The following is a 22,526-nucleotide window of genomic DNA, read 5'->3' as shown; positions in this document are numbered from 1 at the left end:
GTCTTTGCTACCTTTGAGGCAGAATTGAAAAGTTGTACTTGATGTTCAAATTATCTCTGTGAGTGAAGGACACTCTGCGAAAGTGTATAGTCACTAGTGAAAGTATTGCTTCTGCAACCTCCAGAGTGAAAAATTTTTTCTTCACTTTACACGCCAGCTTAGGTTTCCCTAAGTACAATGGTAAAACTGGACCTCTGGGACACAGGATCAAAGTTATAGTCCCTATTAGAGGCAGGTTAGGGCCTTGAAGTGGTGAGAGAGGCTGGCCACACCCTATCATTTATCTGGGATTGAGTGAACTGAATTGATGAAAGGGCTTAACCAGTGCAAGAAGGGAGGCCCACATTATCCTTATCCTTATTTGCTTGTAAAAGAGCCAATTAGTGTTAATTGTGTTGGCAATTTGGAACAGCCATCAGGGAACTGATTCAAGAGGATTGTGGGATGACCCCTCTGTCCTATCCTAGTCCCAATCATTACTCATAGTCAGATGGGAAATTGGAGCACTAGGAAATGTCCTTTGGTCAGAGAGAGTAAACATATGTTTTGCTTCTCACACTTTCTGTGTTCCTAGTATTTTTAAATACTGTACATGCAGGGACCTGGCATGAAGAGAGACGTAGGAGTGGATGGATCAGGACTAAACTGAAGGGATGAATTTTAACATCGGTGTGCTCACAGTCTTCCTTCTTCCTCTCCTGATTTGCCAAAGGCTATGTCCCATTGACAGCCCAATTTCCTAACCCCCATCCTCACCTAAGGCAGCTGAACTGATCTACTCGGTGGAGGGGAAGAATGGGGGGCATCCTGGGAGAGTGTGGAATTGTCAGATAATAGAGGAGAGAAGAAAAAGGGGTGCGAGTTTTATTGCCGGAATTATTAATTTGATCACTTTTAGTGTTCTTGGAGAGTCACTAGTGAGGACAGAATTTTTATTTTACTATTTACTTATTTTGTCTGACTGTTCATCTTTAAGTACGACATGGCTCACCAGACAATGTGCAGCACTGCTTCACCCGAGTTATCCAACAACAGAAATAGCATGCAGACACTCAGACATCTAGCTATAGAACTGTTCAGAGACGGGGGTGGTGGGAAGGAAAATGACGTACTTCTCTGGCCCTCACCCACCCAATGACTGGAATGCGTGTTTGGGCTGGTTTCTCCGCCTTGGAATACGCAAATCCTAGTTTCCCCATTCTCCTGTGTTCGGCGACAATTAAATTGATTGTATAGCGTGAGCTGATTTTGTAAGAGGAAGGAATTTTACTGAACAATTCGTTTGCCTTGCTACTAACTTGGTTACAGTTGCTTAAATACTGTAGCTATTCCTGCCTCTGTGGCCTCAAGGGCTAAAGTGGGACAAGGCTGGTATTTTTGGTGATGAGGAAATACTTATAAGGGAGGTTGGGTGTTGTCGAACTGGGGCAGAGATCACAGTTGGGGTCACTGCGATTCCAGCGTCAAGCGGGGATCGGTTCTGGGTTGGGCATCATGCCTCCTCAACTCGGGAAACGCCGCGGAGGCTTTGAAGTTGCCAGCACGCGTGAGGTTCGCACTGCCTGCTCCCCAGACGGGGGCACCAGGGAGCTAGCGCCTAAGGAACCGGGGCCCACGCGGGAAGGTCGAGCTCGCCGGTGAGGTCACGGTTGCCATGGCTCTGGGCAGTGACGCGCGTCGGCACGTGACCAGGGGTTGCCATGGCGCCGGGCGCCCGGCGGCGCGGGAGCCCCGCCTCCCGGAGTGACGTCTATCAGGCCCCCCCTCCTTTTCCCGCCCCCCCTTGCCCCCTCCCCCCCAGCCGGCTCCCCGCGGCCCCGGAGGTTTCACTGCACAACAAGATGGCGGCAGCGGCGGCGAGCGGAGCTGGCGGGGCTGCGGTGGCCGGAGCTGGGGGATCCGGGCCGGCGGGCCGCCTGCTGCCTCCGCCCGCCCCGGGGCCCCCGGCCGCCCCGGCTGCCGTGCCCCCCGCGGCCGGCCCGCCGCGTCCCGCAGCCCCGGCCTCCCGCGGGCCGATGCCGGCTCGCATCGGCTACTACGAGATCGACCGCACCATCGGCAAGGGCAACTTCGCTGTGGTCAAGCGGGCCACGCACCTCGTCACCAAGGCCAAGGTACTGGCGCTGTGGGACCCGGCGGCTGTGGGTCTGTGCAGCCCGGGATCATCGGAGTGTGGCGGAGCCAGGCGAGATCCGCGACCCCCGGGACTGAGGGGTCGGGGCAGCGAGTGGGTTGGCATTTGGGAGAGCGTTGGGGGCCAGGGAGACGGGCAGGGGGCTGTCGCGGCGGGGGAGTGAGAAGGTAGAAACGCCGGCGGAGCCGGGAGAGGGAAACTCCACAGCGGAGGGGCGAAGGGGGCCACTGAGCCCCGGGACCCCGGAGCCGAGCAGCTGGGCGCGGGAAGGGGGTCCTCAGGGCTGCGTGGAGGGTAAGTAGAAGGGTGACTGGAAAGATGGGGTTGGAACTCTCAGGGGGCCGGCAGGCTGCAAGCAGAGAAGACTCCGGAACCCGCAATTAGGAAATCGTAAGGGAATGAGGGCAGGGGCATATGAAATGTGGACCAGGGGGATGGGGGAAGACGAGGGTAAACTGGCAGACCTGGGCTTCTGAGGGGCCCCGGGACGGCTGGAGCATGGACTGGGGTTCTGTAGTGGGTGCAGGGCACTGCGAGGTATGAGATCTGGCACATTATGACAGGAATCCGCATTTGATCATCAAAGACTGATAGTGCAACTGGAATCCTAAGGAGAGACTCGATTATTGGAGGAGCAATGAAGCAAATGGGGAAATAAGGATAAAAACTGTTTTGTGTGTCAGTAGGAAGGGGCCCAGGTTTATGGTGGCACTAGCGAATCAAGGGTTAAACAATTTGGGAGAGCTGGGTTGCTGGATATTTTTAGTTGTTGGAGGGTCTGGGATTTTGGGCTTTATGGGAACCCAGGGTGGGCTTTCAGTGGTGAGGGCAAAGCTTGCGACTGAGGAACCCAGACACCAGAGGATTATACTCCTTGGGCCCTTTGGTTCCCAAGGGATTTGAGGAGCTATAGTGGTGAAATTGACCAAGGTCAATTAGGAAGTCATATATGTATACATATAAAATTCCCCTTTTGAGGAAATATGGGTAGCACTTTTGTAATCCTGTAGTTTTGATAGAACCCACAAAGCCCATTTTCACTCCAGAATTTTTCTTTGCTTGGTATCTCACTTGAATGAATACTTTTAATGTAGTCATTCATTATATTTAAAACTGCAGTTTGTGCTTTCCTTCAGCCTGACAAATGAAGAACCCTTAGAGCTGCTGCTGCTTCCTACCAAAGCCACCTCAATTCCCCTCACCTCCTCAGCCTAGCTTCTGGCTGTCATGACCTACCTGGGGTTTTGCTTTTATGGCAATCACTTGTTTTCAGAAGCCAGTAGCTTGTCTGGGTCTTCTGCTCATTTGCAACCTGAAGTTCCTCCTCCTGTCCCTCTCTCTGCCAGACTACAAGGGGCCCTTCTTACCAAGGTGACAGGGTGGGTAGCTGTGGCAATTGATTGGTCAGTTTCACTTCCTCTGGAGGGCCCCCTTCATCCTTTTTGTCAGTTTTTAGTCAAGTCTTCAGATCAGAGCTGAATGAGGCACCCAAGTCCAATACTCCCTGATGGTTCCCACAGACCCTTTGGGGAACTAGATTGAGCCTGTAGACTCTGATACATCTCCTCAACCCCTAGTGTTTCCAGTCCTGTTTACTGTTAGCTAAGCCAAATTTATAAACAGTGTGGTCCCCACCCCCCTTCTAAGTAATCACATTGTGCTTCTGTGATTATTTTGCTCTGAGCTCTGGGGAATTGACTCCATGAACTTAATTGGTTGCCTGGTTTATGGTCTTAATGATTTAAAAATTTTTGAATCTTTCAGCTCTTGGATATACCAAAATATTGATTAAAAAAAAAAAAAAACTATAACTTTCCTGTCTAGGGGTGAATGTTTTTGTAAATGTAATTGCAAATAGTTGATTCTTGGCTTTATTTTTAAAAGAGACTTTTCTATGTTCAGTAGTCAGCAAAGCCAGTGCCTAATTATGGCTGGTCTGCTGGCTTTCTAATTTTTTGTGTGTGTTTTGTAGTTTTTTTTTTTCCTGAGATCTTGGTATCTTTTAGAACTGCAGCATTTAAAACATTGGCTTGTTTATGAACGGGTGTCACTGTTTATGTTGGTTTTTATCTTTGATCATTTGTGGTATACAGTTATGCAATTCCTATGTATGGAAATATTCAGGACTTTGAAAGAGACTGAAGTGGCTTGGACAATGAGTTGCATGTGTGAAGAGATCATACCAGCACTCATTTGTGTTTCTGTAGCAGTGTGCAATTTCCTAGTTACAGTTACAAGTACCCTATCTTTTGCTGCTTAAATTACTATGACGGAATGAGTGAAGCTTAATTCACAAGGAGTTGTCATGTGCTCTGGATGAACGATGGACATATTTTGGCCTGCTCCTTGCTTATCTGAATTCACTTTGGAAGTGGTTCTCAACTGCTGACAGCTTAGATGTGCCTAGCAGCTGTTAACATACAGTATGATGGCCTATTAATGCCATGGTTTTGTTATATAATGGTGGGGAAGGTGCATAGGTACTAGAAGTTGCAGGAGTTGCTACTTCAGTTACTCAGGTAGAGATTTTTCTCCCCATGCACTGCAGCATTTATCTTTTTTAAATTTTTTTTAAAGTTGTCAATAGACCTTTATTTTATTTATTTATATGTGGTGCTGAGAATTGAACCCAGTGCTTCACACATGCTAGGCAAGTACTCTACCACTGAGCCACAACCCCAACCCTGCAGCATTTATCTTATTTCTGCAGTCAGGTCAGTTGAATGCAATGAGTTATCCCCTGCCCCACATCTCTTTCTGAAGTGTATTTTTTTTGTGTGTGTGTTTTTGAGGTGTGTGATTCCCTTCCTTCTTTCTTTCCATCCATCCATCCTCCCTCCCTCCCTCCCTTCCTTCCTTCCTTCCTTCCTTCCTTCCTTCCTTCCTTCCTTCCTTCCTCCCTTCCTCCCTCCCTCCCTCCCTCCCTCCCTTTCTCCTTTTCCCCCTGTAGGTCATTGAATAGTCTGGGTTTTTCTTATAACCATAATTAACAATCAGACTCAGATAATTCAGATGATACTTGTGCTGGCTAAAGGGGTTAGGTAATAGGTATTTTCTGAACATTGGAGAAATATTTATGGTCACCTTTTCTTACATGACCCTTTCCAAGGACTGAGACACTAAAGTAAACTTCATTTATTGACCAAGCTACTGTACTCCATCCAACAATAAGTGGTGAAGCTGGCTCTTTCCCAAATCCTGTTAACTCTGAAACCTCCTAGAGTAGGATCCTGGGATGAATAAAATCGGTGGAGAAAAGGATATCATCTTCCTATTTGGTTTTTGTGTACTTTTGCAGCAGTGGCATTCATGAGCTCAGACTTCATATTGGCAGCACTGCAGTGCTTAGAGCGTCGCTGCAGAACAGTTCAGGGGAGTGAATTTTCATCTGTGACATACTTTGGTCAGCAGCTCGCCCTGTCTTTGTCCTACCTGCTTTGATTTCCTTTTATTTTGGGGGAGGAGCCTACCATAAGGTTCTCTGGCTCTGTTCTTTAGGTAGAACACTATAAAGTATTAAACAGGTTAAAAAATAGGTTTTCTAGGTTGGGGTTGTGACTCAGTGGTAGAGCGCTTGCCTAGCACATGTGGGGCACTGGGTTCGATCATCAGCACCACATAAAAGTAAATGAATAAAATAAAGGTCTATCAACATTGAAAAAAATTTTAAAAAAGCTTTTCTGCTTTCAGGTTGCTTATAGTCTGTTTCATGTAACTAATTATACCTTCAAGCTAATTAGACTAATGGGAACCAAGAGTAGGTACATTTGTATGCATTTAAAAAAGTATACATGACTAAAAATCTTTGGTTAAATACTTTTAAATTGCTGTGTGCAGTAGTACACACCTGTGATCTGAGCTATTTGGAAGCTGAGACAGGAAGCAAGTTCAAGTCCAGCTTGGGCAAATTAGTGAGACCCTGTCTCAAAATAAAAAGGACTGGGAAGTAGCTTAGTGATAGAATGCCCCTGGGTTCAATTCCCAGTACTGCACAAAACACAACAAATCAAAAACCTTTTAAACTGTATTTCAGTAAATATGCATCACTTGCCTATTATTGGTTTGTGGTAAGAGGGTCAGCTTTGGTTAAGACTGCCTGGTTTGAATCCTCTATTGCTTAGTGATGGGGAGAACTTGGGCCATGAGAAGTTATTTTTTCTTTGTGCTTTGGATTTCCTCATCTGTAAAATGGGGTGACAATAGTACTTATAAGTTTGGGTGTTAGGAAGATTTGTTAAAACTATTCATGTTTAGTCAGCATTTAATAAATGTTATCATCATCATCATCATCAGGTGCTATAGTAACCAAAATAAGTATGATATACTCGCCTTTTTTTTTTTTGCTTTTTACTCCTTAGAAAGAGTTTATTACTGTATATGCCTTCAGTGTTGGGTATGATGATATGCTTTCATGGTGAAAAAAAAAATTGTTATTTTAGGTGCCCCTTTGAGATATCTTGGGTTTAGTTCCTGTGGGATATGGGCTGACTAATCTCATGAAATTGGTATTTTTAAAAATGCAGTTTTTGACTTGGTTAAACTACTGTTATTTTGGGGGGGAGGGTAGTACTGGGGATTGAACCTAGAGGTGCTTTACTGCTGAGATACATCCCCAGTCTTTTTTATTCCTTTTTTTGAAACAGGTTCTTGCTACATTGCTGAGACTGGCCTTAAACAGAGCCTCTTGCCTTAGCCTCCTGAGTTGCTGGGATTATAGGCATGTGCCACTGTGCCCTGCTTGGTTCAAATTTTTTCAAACAATTATGAGACTTATCTAATGAAAACTAACTTGACTTTTTCTTTGGACTGCCTTGAATTTTCATTATGTTTTGTGTAACTAATTTTTGTCATATTGATGATGAAACAGTTTGAGTGCAATCTTTTCTCCAGAGATTTGCTTAAATTTGGTGGAAAATATGTAAAAGTGTTCCTATAAGCTTAAGAACACATTTGCACTTGTGTGTAGTGTACTACTTAGAAGGCCAAGGTTAGGATCTGAACTTTAAAAATTACACAGAGAAAACACTTTGCCCTATGAATCCATTCCAAATATTAACCAGCTAGAACACATTTGTGTGCTGTGTTTTACTGCAAACTCATTTTCACGAGAATAACTCAGAGTGGGCTAAAAGCATTATTTTTACCTCAAAGGAAGAGTTGAATGAAACAGATGAGATGATGCATGTGCCCTTTAGGAAGTTGAAAACAATAATCTTTGCCATAACTAGAAAAGATAATTATGTCAAAAAGAAATTGAGGGCTGGGGTTGTGGCTCAGTGGTAGAGCACTCACCTACCATGTGTGAGGCACTGGGTTTGGTTCTTAGCACCAAAAATAAAGGTCCATCAACAACTTAAAAAATATTTAAAAATAAAGAAATTGAAAGCAAGATTTACATTGAATACATTTGAGGAAGACAGTCCCATTCCTTAAACAATCTAGAAGTGACTATTGAAAGATGACTAAGCTCATTTTGACATAGTTTTGATGGGGTTACTAACTTTTTGGAACTTGGAGAAGAGATAAGACTGATTGGGACTAGTCTTCAGAGTCAAAATACCAGTATTCCACTTTCAGCATCCAAGATGTTTATTTTAACATTCTGACTTTGGTGCCAGCTCCCTAGAAAGTCATAGATCTGGCTCAAGCCAGAGGTGCCCAGACTAGTTATTTCTGTGCCAGAAGTACTGTTTTCATTTTCCAGGCATCAATCTGGCTGATGTTTTCTAGTTCATGGCACCAAAGAGAACAAAATGGACACGTCAAAAAGATTAAGAAATGTTCTCTATTCACTGGAGTCTCTGTAATTATAAAAATGCCTAAGAGATATCTGCTAAGAGATGGAGTCTTTTCCTTATCCATCCGTCCATTCATTCAACACTTATTAACTGAATGCAATTATTTTGTCAAAGTCTGTTCTAGGCTCTGTAATATACCAATGAAGAAGAGAGACAAAAAAGCACCTGCTTGGAGCTTGCTTTCACATAGGTGGAGATGGACAGGAGCCATGTTTAAAAATTATATATATATATATATATATATATATATATATATATGTATATGTATATACATACATATATATTTAATTTTCATGTAGTATTGAATAAGTACATAAATGGTTAGATCTAGAGGTCTGGGGAGGGGTGCTGCTTCAGATAGAGTGGTTATGGAGGGCTTTTTCAGGATGGTGATATTTGAGTTCAGACCTAAATGATGAGGTAAAAACATCCTGGGAAGGTTTGGAAGACAACAATCTAGGCAGATGGAATAGCAAGTGCAAAAGTCCTTGAGAACAGAAATGAGTTTGGATTATCTAAAGATTAGACCTAAAGTCATGTGCTAGGGTATCTTAGTGAACAAGGGGTAGAATGGTAAGGGAAAGGTTAGGTCGATGGGCCAGATTATATAAGTTTTGTAGGCTATTTTGTGAAATTGGGCATGATACAGGGGATTGACATTAGACAGTATCAAAGCAGAGTACTGACATAATTTAATATTTGTTTTTAAAATTCATGTTGGTTATTTTATGGTTAAGGGCAAAAAAAATCTTTTTCTGATGTGTTTTTTAAAGCATATGAAGTGGTCAATTTTAACAACTTAATATATTATTTCACCGTTTAAGAAAATGCCATACATTTTGCATATAAGCTAAACATAATCAATCAACAAATATTTGTTCATTCGTTGGGCACAAAGAAGACTTTTGAGATATTCTGTTCCAATTCTTTTCCAGGGTCTAGAAAGATGGACTTAACAGAATTTAGATTCTCCAGTTTTAATAGACAAAGTTGTTTAGACCAATTATTCATTAAGTTCATGGCTATCTTCCATATCTCCTCTCATTTTCTTGGAGTCCTATAGCTAGTTAGTCAGGAAACTGGAATTAAAATCAGGTACCTGCTGGACACAGTGGCATACCCTGTAATCCAGTGAATTGGGAGGCTGAGGCAGGAGGATTGTAAGTTTGAGGCCAGCCTTGGCAACTTAATGGGGCTCTAAGCAACTTAGTGAGACCCTGTCTAAAACTAAAACATAAAAAGGGCTGGGGACTTAGCTCAGTGGTTAAGCACCCCTGGGTTCAATCCCCAGTTTAAAAAACAGAGAAAAGAATCCAGGTGTCTACTCCTAGTTATCTCCCTTGACGTTTCTAATTATAGAAAACATTATTCTTGCCCTCTGAGCACTTGCCCTTTTGTTGGAGAGACAAGATACAGCTATATAAACAAGTGAGATTCCTCCAAGTATGGAGGAAGAGTAATATACCAGCACTGTACTTCACCTGTGCTTTGTCATTATGCCATTGTCATTCTGCCACTTACAGTCCTCCCTGCTTTGCCTTCAGAAGATCTCCTACTCTGATACTCTTGGTGCCTCCTTGACATGACAAATATGAAGGAAGTAAACAGAGAAAGAAATAAACACAGGAAATACAGTGACAAAAACTCTATATAGTTTTCTTGTGATACTCTTATCTAGCCAGGGAATATGGGTAGTTTTGCTTTTGGGTTGAACTGATCTACCTTTGAAGGTAATTTTCTTAGATGGGCTCCTTGCTTACCAGATCACTACCAGTTTCCAGTGATGATGCCATCTTATAACTCATTAAAAGAATCGGTTTCCTAGATACATATCTTGATGACATAGGTGAGGTCTGAGAGAACCATATATCTAGGGTTCCTCTTAATTTGGTTCTAGTTTCTGGTCTGAAAGCTATACCTGTTCTTCACATGAATGACCTCACATATCAGGTGAGTCCCTGACCTCTCCAAATGGTGAGTAGCTTTATCCCTTTCTGGTATAATCATATGATCATAGTGTCCTTTGCATGACTGATAGTATATAGAGGATGAACATTATACATAGTCTCATTGGCTTTTGTCCTTTTATGATAAGTCGTTGCTAAATAAATGGCCTAGACAGTGTCTTTGAGAAAACTCTGCAGTCTGGAATGAATTAGTTTGAAAGACCCGCTTTTAGAACCCCTTTTGGATCTATTCAGAGTAGAATCCCATCAGCTAGTACAAAACTGTTGGACAAGCCATCATGAAGTTATGTTAGGACCATATTTCTGATTATCATATGTGTGATCCACAGTAGGTAAGGAGCTCTGCCACTGTTAAGTATTTTATCTCAGAATTAGGCTTTTCAAAGAGGTAGGAATCAGATTGTGAATACTTAGCTTACACTTCTCAGAAATTGAAAAGGAAGAAGAAAACCCATCACCTGTTTAAGTTTGTCTGTGTGGGCTGGGCTCACAAACTTGGATACTTTTGACCAGTTATTTTAAGCTAAATTTAGGTTTTGATTAGGAAGTTATGAGAAATTATCAGATTCCTCCCTAGTTTCAGTTCTAGCACTTGCTTACCAGCAGTGTGCTTTCCTTCTTACTACTCTCACCAGACAGAACTGAGTGTAAGAATTTGGGTTAGCTATCCACATTTCTCTCTTTCTTTTTTTTCTGGTAGTAAGGATTGAACCCAGGGGTACCTAACCACTGAGCCAATCTCCAACTCCCCCCGCCCTTTTTAAAATATATTTTAGAGACAGAGTCTTGCTGAGTGGCTTAGTGTCTCACTAAGATGTTGAGGCTGGCTTTGAACTCAAGATTCTCCTGCCTCAGCCTCCCAAGCTGTTGGGATTACAGCTGTGTGCGTCATCACACTTGACTAGCTAGCCACATTTCTTGAGGCTAAATATTTTTAAGAGGAATTTTATTAATTTATTGCATCTATCCATTCAATAATCTATTGAAATATTATTTATCAAAAATAGAAATGTGGGGCTGGGATTGTAGATCAGTGGTATAGCACTTGCCTAGCAGGTGCAAGGCAGTGGGTTTGATCCTCAGCACTACATAAAAATAAATAAATAAATAAATAAATAAATAAATAAATAAATAAATAAATAAATAAATCCATCTACAACTAAAAAAATAAAATAAAATAAAAAAAAAAAACAGAAATGGGAGCTGGTGTTGCTCAGTTGGTAGAGTGCTTGCTTCACATGCACAAGACCTTGGGTTCAATTCCCAGCATCAAAAAAAAAAATTAGAAATGGACCTTGGCATGGTGACACATGCCTGTAATTTCAGTGACTTGGGAGACTGAGGCAGAAGGATTACACATTTGAAGCCAGTCTGGGCAATTTAGTAAGATGCTGTATCAAAATAAAAAATAAAAAGTGCTGGGGATGTGTCTCAGTGGTTAAGTGCCCCTGGGTTCAATACCTGGTATCCTCCCCCCGCCAAAAAAAAAAAAAAAAAAAATCTCTATGTGAGTATGTCTCCATGTCTTCTATTTTTACCATTGATCCCTATTTTGGTGCCAGTACCATGAACACCAGGCTTCTTATTTTATTTTGTTTACTGGGGATTGAACCCAGAGGTGCTTAACCACTGAGCCACATCCCCAGCCTTTATTTTTTATTTTGAGACAGGGTCTTGCTAAGTTGCTTAGTGCTTTACTAAATTGCTGAGTCTGGCTTTGAACTTGTGATCCTTCTGCCTCAGCCTCCTGAGCCACTGGGAGTACAGGTGTGTACCACTGTGCCTGGCTGTCTCTAATTTTGAATGGAAGGTTCTTTTGTATCCAGGCTCCCAGTGGGTTACTTCCCTGAGATGGCTCCGTTAGTATGGTCAGCCAGTGCCTCCAGTTTTCCCTCTTCTGCCTTGGAGACTCTTCCTTTGGAGACCTAGCAGATTGTCAGGCTATTGGCCCTTCCTGATATAACTTCACACTGTTGAGTTGCTTCCCTCCCTCCGTCCCTCCCTCCCTTCCTCCCTTTCTTCCTTCCTTCCTTCCTTTTACTGGGGATTGAACCTAGGGATGCTTAGCTTAGACACATTCCACCCCCTTTTTTAGACCCCGTTTTCTATCTTATTTAGAGACAGGGTCTCCCTAAGTTGCTTAGGACCTCACTAAATTGCTGAGGCTGGCTTTGAACTTGTGATTCTCCTGCCTCAGCCCCCTAAGCTGCTGGGATTATAGGCGTGCACCATCATACCTGGCACTTGTTCTTTTCTTTATACTAAGTAATCTGATTGAAACAATTTTTTTTTCTGTCATTGACCAGTAATCTGGGTGTGTGTATGCTGAATATTGAGCCCAGGGGTGCTCTGTCACTAAGCTACATCCTCAGCCCTTTTTATTTTTTAATTTGAGACAGGGTATCACTGACTTGCCTCGGCTGGCCTCAAACTTGTGATCCTCCTGCCTCAGTCTCCCGAGTTGCTGGGATTATAGATATACAGTACTATGCCAGTAATCTTAATGAGTTACTTTTAATTGATCCTTACTTTTAATGGATCAGTGCAGTAGTATTTATTGTGTATCATCTGTATGCTAAAAGCGACTACAACTAGAAGTCAAGAAGATAGATTTTATTCTTGTGAGGGGATACAAGGAGTTAAATTAAAAGAGCAGTTGACTGCTTGCAGCTTGACCCTAATAGAGTGGAAGAAAGACAAGAGGTATTAAACATAATATTCTTTTTGTTGCTTTTTTTGCTGTGTTGGGGATCAAATCCAGGGCCTGGTTCATGCTAGGCAAGTGCTATACTACTGAGTTATACCCCCAGTCCATAATAAATTTTTTTACACCAACCACAGTGTCTGTTTTACTTGGCTCTCTTCTATACCTTGTCCATTTTTTTCTGATTATAAAAATAACTTTGTGTCCATGGAAGAAATTTGGGAAAATTGAGAAAAGTGTAAAGAAGCAGAAGAAAACAATCTCCCATAATCCTGACACTCAGAGACAATAACTATTAATATTATAAAAGACTTGTGCGCATATGTGTGTGTGTGTGTGTGTGTGTGTATACACACACATATATTTTTTGGTGCCAGGATTAAACCTGGGGTGCTTAACCACTGAGCCACATGCCCAGCCCTTTTTGTATTTGTTTTGAGACAGAGTCTCACTAAGTTACTTAGAGCCTTGCCAAATTGCTGAGGATGGCTTTGAATTTGTTATCCTCCTGCCTCAGCCTCAGTCACGGGAATTACATGCGTGTACCACTGCCCAACCGTATCTATATATTTTTAAATAGGTTCATGTTGATACAATATTTTCTTTTCCATCATCCTTTTGAGCATTTTCGCATAATTAGAAACTTTTAGTAATTACCAGTTTTAATTGACATATACTTTTCTATGATATGACTACTGTATTTTCCTGGAACTTTTTCCTAATTTAAGCTATTTCTCTTAATAAATTTGCTGTGAAGACCATATTTGCACATGAGTCTTTGATGTGTTTCTGTTCTTTTGCTCTGGATAGATTGTTAAAAGTGAAGTTACTGGGCCAGAGGGAACACATGTTTGTTAGACACCTGATATGTATATTGCCACATTGCTTTCCAGAAAAATTACACCGGGGTTAGCTTCCCCAGCAGTGTGTGAGAAGACCTGTCTCACAGCCAGCCACACTGGCTCTCTTTATCTTATCTATCTCCACTTCTGCCTTCGTTGGCATGGGTGTGTACAGCTTTTAAGTCCCTACTGCATCTCCAAACCTAGTGCCTAGATACAGTATCAGTCAGAGGAGCAGTATAGCAGCTGTCTGATCCATCTCTCCCTGAGCCAAACTAGAAAAAGAAAGAGGAGAATGAATACGTGTATCTCTGACCTTTCACTTGCTTTTTTGAATCATCACTCTCTCCTGATCTTTCACAAAAGGACATAAACCTGTACTGGAGAAATTGCTGAAGGAAAGAAAGAAGGCTGATGAGAAATACACTCTGATTACCTGAACCTTTGATTTTTAAATAACTGTTCTTGGGTAAATCTGAGTGAGAATTTCAGATTAATGAAGGTCATAAATTGGTGCTCCTTTTTTATGGTGAAAAGACTGTGAATGAAATTGTGAGGGAGATAATGGTGAGAATAAATATGGTAACAGTAGCCTCCCTATCATGTTTGGATTTGCTTTATGCATTGTACCTTATGAGTTATTTAAGAGATTTACAAGAGCATTTAGGCTGGTTCAGGATATCATTCTTAGCATGTTTTGGGGTTACCACTGTTGTGTGGAGTGACCTGTATTTGGGCAACTGATGATAGCCTCTTTTATTTCCAATAGAAGTCCTCTTGCACAATGAATTTGAGTTAATGGTTTTGCTTAGTTAATTAGGGGAAAAACTGATAAAGCATGGAAATCAGAGGTGTGCGTTCATGCACTAATGTTTTAAAATGGTTTGTTTTAGAATATTTCCAACATAAACAAAAGTAGAAAGAATAGTATAGTGATTCCTCATGGGCCCATTGACTTATCACCCAGCTTAACCAGCTCTCATTTTATGGCCAGTCTTTCATTTATGCCCTTTCCCACTTCCCCTTTTTTCCCAGATTTTGAAGCACATTGTTTGATTAAATCCATACATATTTTGGCTTGTATCTGTAAGTAGATGAGGATTCTTTTTCAAAGAAACATAACCATAGTATGATTATTTACCTAAAACAATTAATAAGAATTCCTTAATATCATTAAATATCAAATCAGTGTTAAAATCTCCTTGATTGCCTCACATATTATTTTAAATTACATACCTGTTTGAATTATCATGTAAACAAATTTCATACATTATAGTTGATCCAGATCTTTTATGTTTGAAAAGTATTTTTTATTCTACAGGTTTCCCCTCCCATCTTTTTCCTTGCAAGCTAAGAAACGTTGGCTAATATTTGTTGTAGGGCTAAGACCTTTTCTTTGTATGTCCTGATTAGAGTTCTTTGGTCTTGTTTACATTAAACATCCAAAATTCACTATAATTTCCAGTTTTAAAGAAAAATACTAATTTAACAGCACTTGTGATGCGATGAGAGCACAGAATCCCTCTTGATTTTTCTGATCCTCTCCCCCAGTCTTTTACACCTGTCTTATCCACATCTAATTTGACTTTAACAAATCTTTTTAAGTATTCAACTTAACTTTTCATAGAAACCTCTGCTTTTTCCTCCCTAATTCTTCATCAGTTTGTGACGTTTGATTGAATTCATAACTATAACAAGAAGAACAAATGATACAAATGCGTTTGGAAGAAGCCCATTAATTACTGATATGCATACATATAACAATAGAAGTATCCAGGAGTCAGACAGTAGTTAGAGTTGTTAATTGAGGCCAGTTTCTGTATGTGTGTGTGTGTTTGGTGCTGGGGATTGAACCCAGGGCCTTGTGCGTGCTGGGTAAGCATTCTACCACTGAGTTATATCCCTAACTCTGACAATTTGTGTGTTGTGGGCATCATTTGTTTTACAGAGAGAAGAGGAAGTATTAATTATATTTGCAGGTTGGCCAAGTTAATGTAGGTTAAGAGAGTTGCTGCATTAATTTAAAATTATAAACAAGCTAAAACCGTTAGAAATTTGAGGACAAACTATTTTATAGAATTTTTTATTATTTATAATATATACTTCAGGGTGGTATTTTTGACCACTTATGTTAGAGTTTGCATGAATTGAACTGAATTTGATAAAGGGCCAATAGTGTTAAAAAGTCATCGATTTCATTGGTGATGAAACAGCCCGAACTCTTTTAGCTTAAAAGGTTTATATCTGTTCACTGCCAATGTAGTGTTCCATGGAACAAGTTGACATTTTCATGTAGTAAGTTGTTTTCTGTTACTGGCAGAAGAAATCTTGGTTCATATGCCATGAGAAACAGAATTGTTTTTATTGTGGAAGGCAGGAGAAGAGCTGTGTGTTTCTTATTAGGATTAGTTGGGCACCTGCAGGATTTCTTACTTCTGTCTTTCTGCTTCCTGCCTCCTGTTGTCCTTTCCTTCTGTCAAAATGTTCTAATGTTGCATAAGCAATGTTCTGACAATAGATAAGTTTTTTTAGTAGCTCATTTTTTTAAACCCTCAAAATAATGTTTTTAGTGATTGTATGTTCTTGGCTTACTTTCCATTTCTACATCAACAGAGATATTGTGATTCTAGTCAAATGGGGTAGTTGTATTCTGCCAGTGGTCTTTGTGTCCAAGTCAGCTGCAGAAACACCATTTTTACATATTATACCTAAGTAGCGCCTATGTATGTAAATGTTGGAAAGGCATGGGATCTTTTAAAAGAATTTTCCAGTCCTCAGGAATAAAATAACTTGTTTGAAGCGGGTTATTCATTGGTCGCTGACATATACACAAGAGGAGCTAGTGATTTCAGTCCATGGGCTCTTCTGATCTCATTTTCCTCCTTCCTTTCGAGTCAGCAGCTGCATCCAGTGCCCTGCTCTAATTGAGCTCGTAGTAAAAGGAGCACTGTTACACTGAATCACATCATTAATAATCATTTTATCAATACTTGTTGAAGTTGTAGGCAAAGAATCCATTTTGGAGTCATATTGAATTTTGAAAACCACCTTTCAGTTGTGTTACCTAAACTCCTCTTCCTTTTCTTATGCCAGTATCAATGTTTTCTGCTTTTTCATCCCTTTGGAAGAACTTTTTGGCCTACCAGTGTTGCCTGAGACAATCTGTAGTAATGCACTGAGCCCTGGGGGAAGTCAGAGAATGTGTTTCCAATTCGATTTTAGTAGCTAGTAGTTGACTTTGGGCACATCACTTAACCTCATGGAACTTCCAGTTTCTTTTTTACTTATTTTTTTTTCCAACAGCTTTATTGAGGTACAGTTCTTATACAATACATTTTACCCAATTTAATTTTTTTTTTGTATACTGAAAGAATTTTACAGCCATCTCCACAACAAATTTTCTAACATTTTTGTTCCACTTAAATGAAATGTATTCATTAGTGATCACTGCTCATTTCTGAAATCTCTGTTCCCAGCCCTTGTAACCACTAATCAATCTCTATAGATTGGCCAGCTCTGAACATCTTATGTAAATAGAAGCATGCAATATGTGATTTTTTTGTATATGACTTCTTTCACTTAGCGTAATTTCTTCAAGATTCATTCATCTGCATATGTTGGAATTTCTTTTTATGGTTAATATTCTTTTTTTTTTTTGTTTTTTCTGTGCTGGGGATTTGAACCCAGGACCTTGTACATGTGAGGCAAGCACTCGACCAACTGAGCTATATCCCCAACCCTGGTTAATACTCTGTTGTATGGCTGTAGTACATTTTGTTTATCCTTGCATGAATCAGTGTATACTTGTACTGTTTTCACCTTGTGGCTATTGTGAATAATGCTTTTATGAACATTCACATGCAAATTTTTGTGGGTTGTGTGTTTTCCTTTTTTGGGGGAGTATATACCTGTGAGTGGAGTTGCTTGGTCATATGTAACTTCATGTTTAACTTTTTGAGGAACTGTCAAAGTGCTTTCCAAAGTGGCTGCCCCATTTTTACATTTTAACCAGCAATGTATGTAGTATCTCTACATGCAAAACTTAACTTTCTCTTTTATTTTAGTCATTTAGTGGATGTGAAGTGGTATCATTTCCCTAATGGATAATTGAGCATCTTTTCATATGCTAACTGACCATTTGTGTATCTCCTTTGGAAAAATGTCTTTTTTAATTTTTTTTATTTTTTTTTAAGTTTTGTACCTGGGATTGAACCCAGGGGCACTTAACCACTGAGCCACATCCCCAGCACTTTTTACATTTCATAAGTTGCTTAGGGCCTCCCTAAGTTGCTGAGACTGGCTTTGAACTTGAGATCCTCCTGCCTCAGCCTCCTGAGACTCTGGGCTGCCATGCCCAGCTAAAAATGTCTGTTTCTGTTCTTTGTCCATTTAAAAAATTTTTTAAAAATATTTTTTTAGATGTTGATAGACCTTTATTTTATTTTATTTTATTTTTTTAAAATGTGGTGCTGAGAATCAAACCCAGCACCTCACACATGCTAGGCAAGTGCTGTACCACTGAGCCACAACCCCAGCTCAGGTTATCTTTTTATTGTTGAATTGTAAGAGTTCTTCTATGTTCTGAACACAAATTCCTTATCAGACATATGATTTACAAATATTTTCTCCCATTCAGTGGATTATCTTTTTACTTTCTTGGTAGTTTTGTTTGTAGAATAATAGTTTTTAATTTTGATTTTCTAGTTTTTTAATTTATATAGTTATTCTAACTCTGAAGTTATGTCTTCTACTTGATTATGTGCTTATTCTGCATGTATGACCTATTTTCACCTAACTCTCAGGACACTTTCTAGCCTCAAAATTGTTAAAAACATCCATCTCTGTCTGATACTGTGTCTTATAAAATGATCAAACTTTATAAAATATGTAACAAAGAAAGTGTTAATATTTTGTAGATTTTCCTGTTCATGTTAATAGTTTGTTTTTTGTTTAAAAAGGATCATGCCACATATCCATTTTGCTGCTTTTTTCATTCAGTCAAGTATCCGCAACATTCTTTTATTTTTGCTGCAGTCCCAATCATTTTAATGGCTGTAGAATATTTCATTTTATAAATATATTGTGATTTATTTAACTAGCACCCTATTGATAGGTTTTAGGGCTTTTCCCAGCTTTTATTATCTTATACATCCATTAATGTTCCTGAACATTTATATTTGTATACTTGTGCTCGTATTTCTTTTCTATGTGATTTAGTTGGTATTGCACTATTTACTATTCATATGATTCTCTTTTAAATTTCTCTATATATTTTTAGTTGTTGATGGATCTTTATTTTACTTACTTACTTATTTATTTATTTATTTATATGTGATGCTGAGAATTGAACTCAGTGCCTCACACTTGCTAGGTAAGTACTCCACTACTGAGCCACACCCCAGCCTCTCATATGATTCTTAAATCTCAGGCTTATTTATTTAAATTTTTTAAAATGCAAGAGCTTTATTAAGTCTGACCTAGAGTTAACTAACCTGAAGTTATGTATTCTCTACCTTCCTCTCTCTCTCTATGGTTCTGGGGAGTGAACTCAGAGGTGCTCTACCACTAAGCTACATTCCCAGCCCTTTTAAATTTTTTAAATTACCTTTTTTTTTTCTTTCTTTCTTTATTTATTTTTGAGGCAGTGTCTTGCTAAGTTGTCCCTGCTGGCCTTGAACTTGTAATCATCCTACCTCAACCTCCTTAGGAGCTGTGATTATAGGTATGCGTGCAAGTGCCCAATTTTTTTCCCCCAGAGTTGTTTGGAATATTATAGATCCTTTTTATTATTTCAGAATCATATTATCAATGTCTGCAAAAACAGTCTACTTGAAATTTGGCTGGGTGTGTATTAAATTTGTAGATCAAACTGAGGTAACTGACATTGTAACAACATCGAGTCCTCTTATTCATGCAAATGGAGTATTCCTTTTTTTCTTTAGTTTCTTTCAGCAATGTTTTCTAGGTTTGAGAAACCAAGAAGATAGTCCCTACTCTTTGTACTATGCCACAGTGCCCAGCCATGTGTTCTTTTTTATCATAATACTTAAAATGTTAGGATCTATGTTTGAAGTTAGATTCTTCATTTTCTCAGTAATTATGCAGAAAAATTCACTAGAAGTGGACTGCCTAGGTCAGAGTATGAGTGCTTAAAATTTTGAAGATGTTGCCGAATTGAGCATTCAAGTAAGACCATGCTAATTTGCTCAGTTTAAAAGTATATGATGATGCCAGGCATGGTGCCGTGCACCTGTAATGCCAGCAATTTGGGAGGCTGAGGTGGGAGGATCAGAAGTTTGTGGCAGCCTTAGCAATTTAGTGAGGCCCTAAGCAACTTAGTGAGAGCATGTCTCAAAATAAGAAAATTAAAAAGGGTTGGGGATGTGGCTCAGTGCTCCTGGGTTCAACCCCCAGTACCAAAAAAAAAAAAATTAATTAATTAAAAACAATGCTTTTTCTGTTATCTTTAACCCAGGCAAGTAGTTTCTTTAGGATGTCTGTCAAGTGAAAATAAAAAAAAGTAATTTTATTTTTTATTCGTCCATATTTATTAGTGCAAGAGCATCACTTAATTTGTCTGTTGGCTATTCATATTTTTTTTTCTTGGAATTATTTGCATCCTTTGTCTACTTTTCCATTGGGCTTTGGCCTTTTCTCACTAATTGTAATAACTTTGTGAATATCAGGGAGATTAGTTACCTTTTAAAATAGATTGTGGGTTAAGGGTGTAGGTCAGTGGTAGAGCACTTGCTCACGGTCCCCAGAACTTCCCTCCTATCCATAAAAATAAAAAAAAGTAACAGATGTTTTTTGATACTTTTATTTTGACTTTGTGTATGTGCATATATAAAATGTAAACATTTTTATGTTTTTAATCAGATTTTTCATTTTTCTTTTTCTTGATGGCTTCTCTTATTCCAATCTTATAAAAATATTTACCCATCTTTTCTTCAAATACTTTTATGGTTTTGTTTTTAAATTTAAATATATGCTTCATATGAAGTGAATTTTAGTATAAACCAAATAAAGTAAGGATTAGTTATAGAATTTGTTGGAGTTGTAAGTTTAGATTTATTTTTGTGATTATTAATGGCTTTCTTCCTCCCATTTGACTTCTCTCCAAGATGGCAAAGGATTGTCTTTATTTTTTTCTTTTTCTTGTTTTCAGTGTCTAGCATAGTGCTCGCCTCATAAGAGGCCCTCCATTCATTTTTCTCCAGGCGACTAACTAGCTTGCCCTGACACAATTTATTGAATAATTCATCTTTTCCTCTTGACTAAAAAAGCTACCTTATCATTTACAAATTCCCTACAGGTAGCTGGGTATATTTCTGTACTCTGTAGTACTGTCCTTCCTTGCTTTGAAAGTGTACAAATTTTATTATGATTATAGCTTTAAAGTATATTTGGAAGACCAGTCTTAAACACTTATAAATACATTGCATCACAATTTGACAAACACTGCAATTTTCCATAGTAAAACTTTTTGCTATTACATAGGGAACACTTAACTCATTAAACATTTAATTCATTCTGAGAGTCAGCCTATACAGTAGAAATGATTTGGGGAGGGGTGTTACTTGCTGAAGAGTCCTTTCTAACATTTTTAGTTTTGGCTTGATTTCTTAGGTTTGACTTCCTAATTGTCTTTTTTAAAACTATCATTTTATAATTTTGGGAATTTGTAGTAGAATAATAATTTCTCACAGTCTTTTAATATAGGAGAGAGAGAGAGAGTGAGACAGAGAGAAAGAGAAAGAGAAAGGTGCCAGAAAAGCATCAGCATAATTGTGTTGGCACCCGTTTGTTGTCACAGCAGATAGTTAAAAAGATATTACTTGAGAGTGTTACACAGAATTCAGTTTAGTGATCTTGATTTCCTGTCTTGTGCATGATAGGGAATTGGGTCAATTCATTGGAGAAGACTGGTGAAGTTCAGGTGACATAGCTGAAGAATTACTTTCTTTATCTTTGCATCTTTTTCTCTGTGAAACATTAGAAATCGTTAAATTTGGAAATACAGCATTCTCTTGAATTTTCTGTGATGTCTTTTTCATGGAGGAACCAACTTCAGGGTTTGTATTAGAGTTTAATAAAGTCTGGGGAAAAGAGCTAATGAAAAGGGACTTGCCTGTCGTGATAAAATCCTTATTTTCTTTTTGATTGGCACATTATTCCAGAATGTTTCCATGAAATTTCATTAATTTTAAATAAGTACAAATTGGCAAGGGTATTTTTGCATGATTACCCCTTTAAAAAACAGACTTTCCTCTAATAAACCTAACCATGATTTTAGAATTTTTATTTATTTAATTTTAAATGGGTCTCACTATGTTGCCCAGGCTAGTCTTGAACTCCTGGATAAGTAGCTGGGACTATAGGTGTGCACCACTATACCAGGCTCAATTTTAGAATTATTAAGGAGAAAAATAACTTGAATAGGTTTGTTTATGATCCTTAGTTTCTACCCTGGAATTAAGTGCCACTGAAAATAACTCTGAAACAAAGGGTTTTTTATGTGGCAGGACTTGTTGACTTACATGAATTCTTCTCTTTGCATGTTTTCTGTGGGTAGAAAATGGCCTTACTTTTCTTTCGGTTGCATTTTTAATTTTTTCAATTCCAGTCTTGAGAGAGATTTTTTGTCAATTAACTGTCCCAGCACACCAATAAACAACTTGTTGATAGATAATCTCATGTTGATTTGTTACTCTTGAGATTTACTCTGCTAGCAAAACACCTGTCTGTATTTATATGGTTGATGTCTGTGTTTGACTGAAGATTTGTTCCAAAGAAAGCAAATAGCTTTTGGAAAAAGAGAAAAGGGGAAGGACTCTGTCAGCAAAATTCTATATGCTTTCATGGAAGAGATTTCCCAATTAGAAAGCTTTTCAGGCTTAACCTCCTTACCCTAAAGTAACCCAGCATTTCATTATGTATTCCATTGAGGTTTTGGAGCACTGCGCCAGAAAATGAGGACCAAGGTTGACTGAAAGGAATATTCACAGGATGAAACTCATAGTCAACAAAGTGGTGCTTCATAGGCTAGGTCCAAAAATAACCTGCTTACCATCGGGGAGT

General features: G+C 39.2%; 1 protein-coding gene across 6 annotated transcripts in view; it reads left to right on the top strand.

Moving 5' to 3' along the window:
* The first annotated feature begins 1,805 nt into the window (after window positions 1-1,805).
* SIK3 (SIK family kinase 3) overlaps window positions 1,806-22,526 on the top strand; it is a 243,932-nt gene continuing 223,211 nt past the window's right edge. For 4 of the 6 annotated variants that reach the window (XM_079105415.1, XM_079105416.1, XM_079105413.1 and 1 more), the window contains exon 1: window positions 1,806-2,114. In XM_079105415.1, coding sequence (XP_078961541.1) covers window positions 1,842-2,114 — 273 coding nt within the window. In that variant the 5' untranslated portion in view covers window positions 1,806-1,841. The remainder of the gene's footprint in view (window positions 2,115-22,526) is intronic. The other 2 variants (XM_079105412.1, XM_079105411.1) reach the window with 1 other exon arrangement.

The sequence above is a fragment of the Sciurus vulgaris genome, assembly GCF_902686455.1.
Source record: "Sciurus vulgaris genome assembly, chromosome: 11".
Taxonomy (NCBI): domain Eukaryota; kingdom Metazoa; phylum Chordata; class Mammalia; order Rodentia; family Sciuridae; genus Sciurus; species Sciurus vulgaris.
This window is presented reverse-complemented; position numbering and strand designations above follow the sequence as displayed.